We start from the raw sequence: 13,357 nt of genomic DNA on the forward strand, positions 1-13,357 counted from the left end.
CTTCGACTCAAAACACTCCTGGTGAACAAAATGGTTCGGAGCAATCCATCAATACAGCTTTGGTGTCCTCGCTACATCATGGCTGGCGAGTTGCCCCAAGTGTATTTTTACCACACCAGTCAGATCCTCCCAATTCACAGCCAAACCACGGATGCACAGCTGTTTCGCTCTCTCTTTCACACACACATAAATACACTGTATGCATGCATATGGATGCAAATGAGTCCACACATGCCAAGTCAAACTTCCATCTCTATCTCTCTCTCTTTCATTTCAGGTAGGAGTAAAATGTTCCTCTTCCTACAATGTTTTCTTTTGCCCGGTCACTCTTCCAGAGGGGGAGGCAGCTGACCGAGTCAGGGGAGGAAAGGACTTGTTTTCTGCTCTGTGAAACCCCCATTAAAAAATACATATCCAGCCGAGAACACATGTTGACATTCCTCCTGCATATCTGGATGATTATTGTTTCTTTGAAGGCCCCAACCTGTTATTAGAGCTTGAAAATAAATCTTGCTTTGTAGGATCTGTGTGGGCAGAGGGAATGCAAGTTATGTCTGTGTGTAAACATCTGTATGTGTGTTTGTATGTGACTGTATATTTGTATGCGCACAGTAAAAAGACACAATAGCAGAGCTGACTAACCTACCAGTGACGCCGTCTTTCTGACTGACACCACATGGTCTCATTCCAACAAGGGATGGACCAGTTAAAATTCCTCAACGGTTTGTAATACTTTTCCAAATTCTTTCAAACTACCATGATAACAGTCTGTGATTACCATGAAAAGAAATCACAGTAAAATGCTGCCACAGACGCAGGTTTGTTCTGGAGAAGGCCGCCCGACCACGTCCGGAAACCTCCTACCGAGCCTGACAGCGTGATGGAGGAAGGCGGCAGCAAGACGAGTGACGCTAGCGAAAGTTCTGCTCGATAGATTTTCCAACCTTCTAAGAAAACTAAATCTGAAGTGTGGACCAATTTGGACTTTTATAAAAGTGTGCAAACTTGAATATACATGTTATATATTCGATAGATGCTGTGCTTAGCTGCTTCAGGAGTGTAGAGTGTGGCTATGCAGATATGATGTTAAGAGTGAGTCTCATGCTACTCCAGTTTTTAAAGATCTAGAGCTGTGTGTGGGACGCACATGGGCACAATCATAGGTTAGATATCAAGAAGAGAACAGCACTGCAAACAAGGACTGTTTTCAATGCAGAAAACTGATTTTCACCAAAAATCATAAAAGCAATTATGGATTTATTGCGCAAAGACTCAGAGACACTGAACCCCTGTGTTGGAAAAGAGCAGCGTTTAGTGTCTATAGATTCACCCTCAATTCCAGCTTATAGAAATTCAAATAAATACAGCTCTAATCATTTTTTATACAAACAGTACTTTCTAGCATTTCTCAGCTAATTTTTAGTTCACCACACAACTACAACTTTGTTTCAAAGTGCAGTAGACAGCTGTTTTAGCACAGAATAGGACAACTGAACCCTACCTGTCTTGTACCAACAGAGCCAGTAACGCTAACCTTAGCGATGAGCTTGATTACAGTGGAGCAGCTATAAAGATTTGGCAGTCAATCACTGACTCATTAATGGCTTCTTCCTTTTTGCAGCATTGAGAGAATGTGATCAGTGAAACTCCCAGCAGCTGCCATCAGTGTTTTTTGCTGCTCATCCATTCATCTGTCTTCTCTTCCACAGCCAACTCTAACGCAGCTGGTCTGACCATCTCTGCTTCTGCTTCTGACTTTTACAACCTGTTTTAATGAGCTCCCGTCTTGCAACACACTCGGCTGCCCACATACTCAAATATACACAGTCACATGAAAACATGCCAACTCAGGCGTAGACGTGCACAGACTTTTCTTGGCTGTAACATGTAAATAAACAGTGACGCCCACCCTGCATGAGCCGACACACGCATAAAAGTAGCACTCTCGCTCGCTTTCATTAGAGTGCAGTCTAGGACTTATTCTAACTTTTACAGCGTTGAGGTGTTTCTGCTCTTGGGGCTTGTTCCACTATACACACACGAATGAGCAAGCATGAAACATGTGCCACTAAGGTCATAGACATGTTCCAAACAAGTGTGTCTGAAACATGCCAACAGGCGTTTGTGCATCCCGTAATTCACTGTGGTCCACAGAGTTACACCAGTCCACTTATCGGCACTGTGCCTGAATGATCATTGTAGGAACACTAAAAGACAAGTTGAAGATAATATTGGATTCCGCGTGAAGGTAATATTTTATTCATTGTCCAAAAACTAAAGTAATGCTCAACGTAATATCTAAAGAGTGATGTTTGAAGTTCTAAAAGCAGGAGTTCTCAAACTGTGAGTAAGTTAGCAGCTTATCTGTTATATCCTCTCAAAGTCAATGGGATTTTTGGTTTTAACACCTTAAAGTAGGGTCAATGGTTCACATTGTTTTAATAAATTAGAATTTTTTTGTTCCATGGAATAAAAATGCAACTGTAAAATCAGCCAAGCATTTATTATATATTATATATCGTTAAAAAATGATGGTTGTTATTAAGTAGCTAAATTAGACCGCAAACAACGTCATGCAGAGAGCAGAGGTGTAAAGCTAGTACGGGTCATGTAGTCATGCATCTGTGGCGCAGTCCATAATGCTTGCTTTGTACTTCTGATGAGTTCTATCACTCTTCAAAAAAAATGTAAAGTTTCATTAATTAGAGACGATCGTTTCTATGGACAAAATTGCAAAAATTACGTTAGCTTTTGGTCAAGGGTAGCCATGGTGATGCTAACGAGTATATTCATATGCAGATATGTACAGTGACGGTAGAGCTTCATAAATGATGTGCACTCCTGTGCGTTGATAATATCTCAAGAGATATGTGGTCTCAGCAACCACAACCGAAGCACAAAACACAAGTAGAACTTGACTCCTTGCAAACACAAGTGCGGGTGCTGTTGAGATGAATCGTGTCAATGTTGGCATCAATATTTGCTCTTCATATCTTTGCTCTTTTTCTGTCTTCCTCTTCATTAGCCTCTGGCCTCTTCAGAGTAGAAACTTTGTCAGACTTTTATATGTTCAGCTCAGTTAGGACATTCCTATGTTATTTTCAGTCTTTATGGCTGTTATATCTTCAGAAATATTCAGCATGTTCTAGAATCCAATTGGCTCCAACACTGACCTGAAGTTTCTGGACAGGAGTGACAGTGCTCTCATGTTGTAAAGATTGAGGAAATGAGAATTATGGTTTCTGAGTTAAACCGGGTCGTGCACCATCATGCCAACCTCTCATTTCAGTCCTCCACACACAGCTGATGAAGATTTGCTAATTAGATGCTTTCTCTGCTCTCTGTGGCAGCACAGTCCCTGTATGAACGATAACAACTGCTGCATGCAAACATTTCAGAAGGTTGTTTTTTGTTTTGTTTTTTAAACTGCTGTTGCTATTCCAAGTCCTTTCATTGCTTCAACAAACCCTTTCAGCTTTTTTCCTTTTGTGTAAAATGCAGGAGTGGGTTACTGGGGTGGATGACAGATGACTATACTCGATGTATGGCACTCTGATCTAAACAAATTCAACAACAACTAAATGTCAGTGAAAACATGTGCTGCATGATGGTTGTTTTTTTTTTCCATTTTGCTTTTCTTCTGATTCTTCTGTTCATTCCATATCAGTCAAACTGACACAAATTATGACCTCATCCACAGCAAAAAAGCCCAAAGGAGCAATTACAGGGACAATTCTGTAAATTGTCTCTCTTCCTTGTGAGTAGCCCATTCTTGTGATGGAAAACTGGCAATAAACACCTTTTGGCTAAAGCTGAGGGCCAGCATCATAAATGCGAATGTCACTGCATCACAAGCATCACAGTTCCACCATTGTTCCAGTGGTCAGGTGCTGGTTTCCTACTGACTGCTGCTTGGTCACAATGAAAATAGGGCGTGACGTGACGTGCAACACTGATGGCCATCTCTAGATGAATCAAATCATTGAACGAGAATGCCGACTGGCATTGAAATGGTGGTAATGTTCCATATAGTTGAGCAGAATTTGACAACTGTTTTACAGCTACATCATAAAATGTATTTCTGAAGACATTTGAGGCAAGAACCAGGTAATCCCAAAAGTCTTGGTTCTTGTAATGATCAGCACCTCCTAGTTAGATCGTTGGATACTGCATCGCTGTCTGGACCTCTAATACACTGTGCCAGCTCTCCATCCACCATGAATGGGACTAATATGGTTTAGAAAGCCAAGAGGAAAATCTCTGCTGCTTTTTTGTTGTTGTTCAGAACAGCGTTGCTGCCATTTTGAACTGAAAACATTAAAGGAAACAGCAGACGATAACATCAACAGAACTCAGCAAAGGTGTTTTCTGACCTGCCTGAGAAATACACCCTCCCAATTTTTAGTCAGAAGCGCGAAAGGGATGAAATTCACAATGGCAAATTGGGCACATTTTTTAACAGTGACCAACACAGTCCAGCCCTATATTAGCTTATGACCTAGTTTTGTTTAACATTTACTTCTTTGTTATGAATCCAAGGTTTGAAGGTTTGAGAATGAGACAAGTCCCTCTTGGGGCATAGAGAAATGTGTTGCTTAAGGACAACACACTTCTTTTATTGTGCTATGTGAGTCATCAGATTCCTTTACCACATTAATCTTGGATAAAGACATAGCATGGCAGGTTAGTTTTCTTCAGAATCTGGAAGCATCTCCTCTGGGCGGGATAGTAGACTGCTTCAGAGTGCTCCAGTGAAGTCCAGGCCGAGCTATGGCAACTGGCCTGTTGGGTTGGCGTGCCCTTGGCGCAGGGCAGCTTTCTTTTAAAAGGGCCGACACTTTAAACATTAACGGCTGGGCTGTAAAGCAGTGCTTAGCAAAAAATGCAGGCGCACACACACACACACACACACACACACACACACACACGCACGCACGCACGCACGCACGCACGCACGCACACACACTAAAAAAACTAAAGCACAACACAAGTCGGCCAAAGAATGGAAACACACATACAGCCGGTCCCAGCAGTGTTTAGCTGTATACCCTCTGGAGGAGTGTTAACGACAGGAGCAACCAAGCAGGACACAGCAGATCTGCTGGCTGGTCGTTGCTGCTCTATGGACAAACTAAAATATGAATTTCTGTCTTGAGACAGGAAATAGGCCGCATTTTCCCCTCCAAAACTTGTTAGAGCAGAAGCCTCACAGATCTTGAGTGTGTGTTCGTGAAGTACAGAGCAGTTCCCATCACTGCCTGGCCTATCTTGCACACAAGACATTTAATCAACTGCAGCAAATGTCACTGAGGGTTACCGGAACAGTGACGAATAGGAAAAATATACATTTTGGAGAACGAGCACTTATTAGAGGATGACAGGATTGATGGCACACACACACACACACACACACTTGTGCGCGCACGCACGCACGCACACACACACACACAGGCACACACACTCACACACACAAAGGGACAAACCCAAGATTATAAACACACTGGCTTCTATAAAAACAACCAGACATACAACAAACAAATGCACCTCCTATAATGTTTTTGTGTGTGTGGTCTCACCTTGGCCAGACACTGGGCGTGTGTCTCGTGAAGAGCTAGGCAAGTCAGATTAGACAGGGTGGTCTCATCCAGCCACGCTAGTCTCGTCATTTGTTCTTCCGCCTCCATCAACCTCCTCAGGACCCCCTCCAGAGAAAGCTCCCGCACCTCATATTGCGGGCACTGCAGAAGACACTGCAGCAGCTGGGTCGTGAGATGAGGAGCCCCCCAGTGTTCAGGAATCTCCACGCTGGCACTGAGGGCCACCCGCGCCAGGCTGAGAGAGTACTGGGTGCTGCCAGGCCCCAGGTTGTCGGAGGGAGTGATGGAGGTGACCAGGTTGGAGACCATCAGGACGGATAGAGATTCTTGGCGGAGCTCACTGACCTCTGAATCTAACATACAGAGAAATTAACATTTAAGTGAAAAATGCCAACAAACTATTATTTAATAATTCAAGTCTTTGATTGATTGACTACTGTTCAGTCCAAACAAGATGCAAGTAATAGATGCTGAATGAAAAATGATCACCTGCTTCTTTAATAAAGTATACTTTTTGGAGACAATGAATAACATGGAACCTATAGATGTGCATTCATCATAGTCATGCTGAAAAAAATTAATAGAAATCCTCTTGAAGCAAAGTGAGAAAAGCAGCTATTCAATTTGAGAGGATGGACCACGGCCATGGATAAGTAAATATTTCAAACATTGGGATGATTCAATACTCAAACCTGCTAATGTATGCTGGGGTCACCTGAGGAGACACGGTTTATGAGAAAATGACAGTTTCACTTAAAAAGTCCACTGAAATCCTGTATTGAATGTATTTTGATAACACATGTTCTTTGCTCATTTGCCCTTAAGCTGCAGAATTGGAGTATTTAAAGCAGGACAGTGTATTAAGACCATCAGAATACACGGACAATGCTTGTAGGCTTATTGTTGATTTGATACTTTCAATCGAGTTTTTGACAAATAAGAAAGAAAAACATCATCCCTTCACAATCATTCATCTGAACTGTTTCTCTTCATCTCATGAACAATTAGTTGCCTTATTTTCCTGACGGGGGATTATTAAAGTTCCATCCTATTGTGATACCTAGTCACATGTCTTTAAAACCACAAGGATGTGACCTCATTGAGATGTTCCCCACAGTTTCATGTCCTCTGTACTCAGTCCACCATCTTTACAGGCGAAAAGACACACACACACACACACACACACACACACACACACACACACACACACACACACACACACACACACACACACTCACACACAATCCCTTTGTGAAGCCAACAGATGCAGACAACAGGCCAGACTGGAGAGACTTGTGTTCTCTGGACCTTTCTATTTTCACTTTTATAGGAAAGGCTGCGTCAGTGTCTGTTTGGAATTGCACATGGCTGTGCCAACCCAGCCACCTGTGAACATACACCCTTGGGGAGTGATGGACACACAAATACACCCACACGCACGCACACACACACACACACCCTGAAATGTAAGTATAATCCAAAGGCATTGCAGTAATAGAGTAACCCAATGCCATTCTAAAGCTGTGCTCCTCCCTACAGTACTGCTCCAAGACTCCACTCAGATCCTGCTTTGACAGCCAACTCAATTAGTTTGATGCACACACACACACACACACACACACACACACACACACACACACACACACACACACGCAAGTTTATGAAACCCTCTGCAACTCAATCTCAGCCTGCAATGCAACTCAAAATGTGGCCTGACAAAAGAGTGGGAAACACTGCATTCCTCCAGAGAAGGGCCAGGTTACCGTGTGGACACACCAGGTTACTATGGAACCTGATCCTCAAAGGGGGGTCCAGGGCCAAATAAGCATGGCCTAATGGTTATAATGGGGGGCAGGAGCACAGTAATGACACCAATGATGAAGGGAGGGGAGACGGGAGGATGACTGAAGGAGAACGGGAGCGTGTCAAAGAGAAAACGGCTGCCTGTTGTGGTGAAGTGGAGAGAAACGTGTGTGTTTGTGTGTGTGTGTGTGTGCAGAAACAAAATACTGCCATTAGCTTGTCATACACTTGCTCCCTGAACTCTAATGCTACGCTCCTGATTAATACCTGACGCTTGCAAGAAAACACCACAAACATGCAGAAATTTCAGTGAGGGTTGAAAAGAGAGTGTGAGAAAGTAAAAGAGGAAAAAACATCAAGTGGCAACGCTGTACTTTAAGATGGCACGTCTTCAAATAGTCTGCTCATGAGTGTGGGGGGGGGGGGCAGAAATTTTCGGTGCAACGTTCCAGCGAGAGCTATTGCAATGTGATTTTTCATCATAGACCACCATTGTTCTCCTACAGCTGTGTGTATTTAAATCATGGTCTACAACACTTCTGTCACCGACACAGATGTGTGGTTCTGTACTGCTCATGTTTCCTGACCGTGTTCAGATGCCATTAGATTAAGAATTGATATTTTAATATACTGTGGGATGAAGTTCAACTTAGTGACTTACAATGCAAAGCCTTTCAATCATTGAGACTGGTGTGTTAGTGAAGCAGGCCGACTGCGCTTTTATCATTGCAGCTTAAGAGGACTTTCTACTCTTGAAAAAAACTAAGTCGGAGGGGTTTTTGCAACATCAAAGTGGCTATAATTCAATACAAAAAATACTTGCCTAAAATATCCCTCGGAAACCTCAATAGAAACCATTTGATTTGTTTTTTTACCACTTCAGGACATCATGACATGCTGTAACTGGCCGCAGCACTGACATCTTATTATCTTATTATGCTGACACGGGTCATGTGATGCATCCAGCAGACACACAGCTTCCACCTGAAGTCGTGTCCAATAGTGACTTACAGCTCCATTTTGGTTGCCTTAGTTACGTTGTGTTCACGAGCTGGTCATTAACTTGCCCTCTAGGCCTCGGAGGATGGCTGTACCGGTTTATGTCAAGAGTGTTTTACTGAAAGCAGCTGCCTTCTGCATCTGGAAACAAAGTTGATGAGAGCCGTGAGACTGAACTAACAAAGTTCGAGCTGATGCATGCTAAAACATTCCTCAGAGCTGAGAGGAACTATAGAGAACAGTCATAATTCTCAGCAGATTTGAGTACAAGCTTTCCCTTTCACATAGTCGCCTCAGCCAGTGTTCATAAAGAAATACAGTTGAGTGGAGCTGCAACATGATTGTGCTAATAATTCAACTGAAGCTGAAGGATTTAAAAAGTGGGCAATAACTCCACTTCCCAAATTCATGTTGCTGGCACTCTTGAGTACAATCAACCAGAATCCCACACATGTTTATAGGAAACAAAACAAGGAAAAACTTGAAACTTGGCGGAGCAGTTTAAGCAGGTGTTATCAGACATCAAGTGAAGAACTAAAATACAAATTTGATATTTCACACAACCAAGCAAAACTGGGATTTCAAAACTGCAACTATCCTAATGAAGCTGTTCTTTACAAAACCTGACTTCCATCATCTGTGGGTCATATGTCCCGGGGGGGGGGGGGGGGGGGGGGGGGGGTCTAACGTGTGGAAGGGTTTATGTGTGAGCACAAGAAAAGAACACAAGTGCCGCATGTGTGATGGCCTGTTTTACAACATAGGTCAAATATTTAAAATAAATGTAACCACATCATCTGGTTTAAATAAATTTAAGCCAAGCTAACAGTTGCTGATTGAGGGTGAGATGGGCGCTGAATCAAGGGTCAGCATGCCGGTCCAGAGAACAATACTGAACAGACACGTCCAGTGTGTATCATGGCATCATAGGTCAGTTGAATTTTGACATTTTGAACATAAAATGCTCTCATTTAGACATTTATGTAAAATTGATCATGATCAGCCTATGAATTCTTGAGTTATTTTGAAAATGTACCTTATGTAAGGTCACAGTGACCTCTGACCACTGAATCTTATCAGTTCCTTGAGTACAAATGGGCATTTGTGACAGATGTAATTAAATTCCCTCCAGGTGTTCCTGGGATATCGCTTTCATGAGAACAGGACTGGCGGACAAACTGAAAACATAAAACCTCTAAGCAGCCATGTGGTGCAGTGCACCGGCATGTATGATGAAGGTGTATGTGTGAGTACATTAGTCACTGTAGCTCAGTTTGGAGTGATGTGATTAAAAAAAAAAACCCTAGAAAAGTATGTGGAGAGTTTTGATTGGGTCTGCGAGCTCTCTGGCTCTCCTTCAACGCCGTCCGAAGTCCAGTAAAAGCTGGCAGTAAAGACACTTTGCTGTGTCAAGCTCGAACCTTGGCTAGACACTTGCACGTGCTCTCACACGCAAGCACACAGCTGGATTTCACATCAGCTTCCAGCGTCATTACTCAAACTGTGAAAAACAAACCCCAGATGCTGAAACTGTGTGTGAGTGTGTGTGTGTGTGTGTGTGTGTGTGTGTGTGTGTCTCTGATGGTGTGAGAGAGCTGACCCCCTTCTCGTGATGATGGAGCTTTACAATTAGCTGTGGTCCCTCCCTCTAATTACCCTAAAGCACTGCCTCTACATACATGTGTGTGGGTGTGAAAAAGAAACAGCAAACAAGAGAATGACCCCTTTGTCTGCCATCCACAAATTTCAATACTGACCAAAGTACTGTTACAAAAGTGAAGATATTTCACTGTTATTTTTCCCTCAACAGTGGTGTGAAAGAGTTTTCTGCAACATTTTCTGAATATTCAGTCTTTTATTGTGTTTGACAGGTGAAAATCCCTTTAACAACTGATTCCCAGCTTCACAGGTTTGTGATTCTTTATTGCCAAACCCTTCCAGTGACCTGCTAGGAGCAAGTTCAGCATATCCAGGGTTACCTGGATTGAAAAACCCCAACAAATGAAAACCCTAATCCTTCACAAATATGAATAGGAATATAAATCCAGAACACAGGCTAAAAGTAAAGTTCTGCAACCAAAGCATGAAAGACAGCTGTCAACAAATAGTCAACTGTGAATGTGAAAATTACAGGACTTTTCAATATCACTATTAAAAGACACCCAACAATTGCCCATGAGCAAGCACTTCTGAGACAGTAGCCACAAAAAAACTCCTTTTAATAGGCAGAAATGTTGAGCAGTCTGGGGCTCTGTGGGGACGGCCATCTGCTTTGACCGGTAAGGATAGGGAGGGACAGAGGCAAAGAGAGAGATCCATGATTCAAAATTGGCGTCTTTGTTTCGGCTGCAGCTGGGCCCAAATACACGAATGAGCCAGTAGTAGAAACGCAGTAGAGACACACATGACTGTGATTCATCTTACAGGCTATGTGTGCTTTTGCTAACTGGCAAATTTCAGTAATCAGGAAATGGCCAAAACCCTGGAACCACTGACAGACACTCCCATACACCGCACACCGAAGTCTATGAGATCCTCAACGGTGACAAAAATGTCCATGAGACGCTTGAGATTGGTCAGTAGGTGATGCTTTAAAAGGTGTTGACAACTAATCTTGCCTCTTAGCCTGCTCCGGAGCAGATTAGTTCTATCGCCATGGTGATACACTACGCTGAAAAGTCGAGATCCTTCACCATTCAGTCTCTCGTCTAACCAAAGACAGAAATGTCCTTATATACCTAAGGTGAGTCCCTTAGCAGTATATGTTCAAACTATGAGGAAGACTGTCACCACACTGGGTGGAGGGGTATAGCATGGGTAAAGGAAGAGCATTACATTTTGGGGCAGATTTGTTAATGTGGGGAAACTTTTTTTCATTGGTTTGCCGGAGGCTGCCTTGACGGACGTATGCGCTCGCCTAGTGCTCTCGAATTTCTTCTGAATATACTTTTAACTATGTAGATAATTTCAGCATTTTGCAGCAAAAGTAAAATTGTTTTCCTCATCTTGCTCTGGCAGATTCAGCCTGTGACCCTTTAGGAAGTCCTGAACCTCAGGTTGGAAACTGCCGCTCTAAGATTATCCTCAAGTATTTCTTAGCAGAGGGTGGATGGGGTTGAATAGAAACTTCTTTTGACATTGGATTGCAAAGGCTGCAGCAGATTTATGACAATAAAAGCACAGCTTAAGGTTAAATGGGTGCAAGTAGCCAAATATGGAACAACATGGCTTACCAGCTGTCAGCGATGAACATCAATCCCGTGCGCTAAAGTTGCTAGAAGTATAATTATGGTAACATGCTTTTTGGGCGCTTTGCTACTGTCAAACGGATTCAACTTCAAGGACACGTTAATTTCTGTGAAAAATATTAAGAACATTACAGGTCACTGGAATCACTTAATCCCTCCAAAATGACTGATGCAATACTTTGAAAAATCCATAACACAGAGAAACCGAGGAAAAAATCCTAGATAATCAAGATAAAGATGTCTTCTCAAGACCAGTTGGAGCCCAACTTTAGCACAATCTAGGCTTAGGCATCTTTTTGACACAGTTTGTATTGATAAACTCAGACCAAAAGCTCATGCGAGAACATGCAAACAAACAAATATCTATTTTCAGTAGCTGGCCTTGCATGGATCCTAATATTCTAAAATAAAAACCCTCCATAAAAACACCTTATTGTGAATAAAAATGCCAAAGGCGCATTTCATTTGGCTGCTGAAGGAGGAATAAACCTTTTCATGAGCCAAAAAAGTAAATACTGCTCCTTGTTAACAAATGAGCTGATTGATTCCTGGCTGGGTTCTTTCTCACCACGCATGTCCTCCGTCTGGATATACAGTGCAAGTGTTGTTAAGTTTCTTCAGTCAAAAGTGGCAGCCCCCATGCTCAACCAGAAGCCGACTATGAGCTGGATGCTGATGCCTCTGTACTCTAAAGCTTACTCCCTTCACAGGTGGATCCAAAACCGACAGGCGACACAAGTTTTTCTGATTGTGTCAGTGGATGTTAACACCAACCCATGTAAACAGCTAATTCAAAATTGTCAATTAGAATGATTTCCATTAAAATAATAAAAAAATATTTGGGACTAATCGATACCCAGTGTTTACGTGCAAATAAATCAGACTTCACTACCCACCACCTTATTTTGGAAGTGCAGCTTATTGATGTTCACTTGTGACGTAAGTCTTTTTTGTTTGTTGGAGCAGACAGTATTGTAAGAAGACGCCCCATACCCCCCCCCCCCCCCCCCCCACACACACACACACACACACACACATAGAGTTTTCCCTCAGAGCAACTATGTCTGAAAACAATAAACAGACAAATGTTCAAGTCTGGAGTTTTTGCCTTGAGCTCTTGCATGTGCCTACTCGTGTATACAAACAAAACAGAAAGCCATTTGTAAAAACATTGCTCCATCGTGCTACTATCGGCTTTGACTCCACAGGGTATATTTGAGCTAAACAGAGGAACGATTGTGGATTTTGTCCCAAATTTCTCACGGGGGGCTTTCATGCCAATAAGAAAGGGCGGAATCACTACAGCAACTACAAATTTGTTCAACTTGCATAGAGCGGCTCAGTAACGGGACCTGGTGCTTTCATCCCTTTTAGGTGCTTAAGAAAACTTTAACGAACATGAACCCTCTGAATTAAAAAGATACACCGGGAAATGAACCAAGACTGATTCCAGATGATTTTCTCACTCATTTGTGTGAGTTTCTCTTTACTTTCCCTGAACCATCTAGCTTATAACTTTGCTTCTCATTTTACTAGCATGGCTGGAGAGCAGGGAAACCAAAGACTGGCAGAGGTAAAGGGGGCTTTTTTATGAGTGTGCATGGATCAAAGGGCCGAGGAAGGAATTGGCTGGTAAATACAAAGTTCCTGCTTAATGCAATGTGCTGTTAAATGGGAGAAAAAGTAAATTGTTCACCTCCTATACCGCCA

General features: G+C 42.6%; 1 protein-coding gene across 2 annotated transcripts in view; it reads right to left on the minus strand.

Moving 5' to 3' along the window:
* The window catches only part of thada (THADA armadillo repeat containing), a 107,529-nt gene that overhangs the window by 21,757 nt on the left and 72,415 nt on the right, over window positions 1-13,357 (minus strand). For both annotated transcript variants that reach the window (XM_086180417.1, XM_086180416.1), the window contains exon 32: window positions 5,577-5,950. In XM_086180417.1, the coding sequence (XP_086036543.1) occupies window positions 5,577-5,950 (374 nt within the window). The remainder of the gene's footprint in view (window positions 1-5,576; window positions 5,951-13,357) is intronic.

Source organism: Aulostomus chinensis, chromosome 16 (assembly GCF_037954235.1).
Source record: "Aulostomus chinensis isolate RoL2024-O1b breed Wild chromosome 16, RoL_Achi_v1.0, whole genome shotgun sequence".
Lineage (NCBI taxonomy): Eukaryota > Metazoa > Chordata > Actinopteri > Syngnathiformes > Aulostomidae > Aulostomus > Aulostomus chinensis.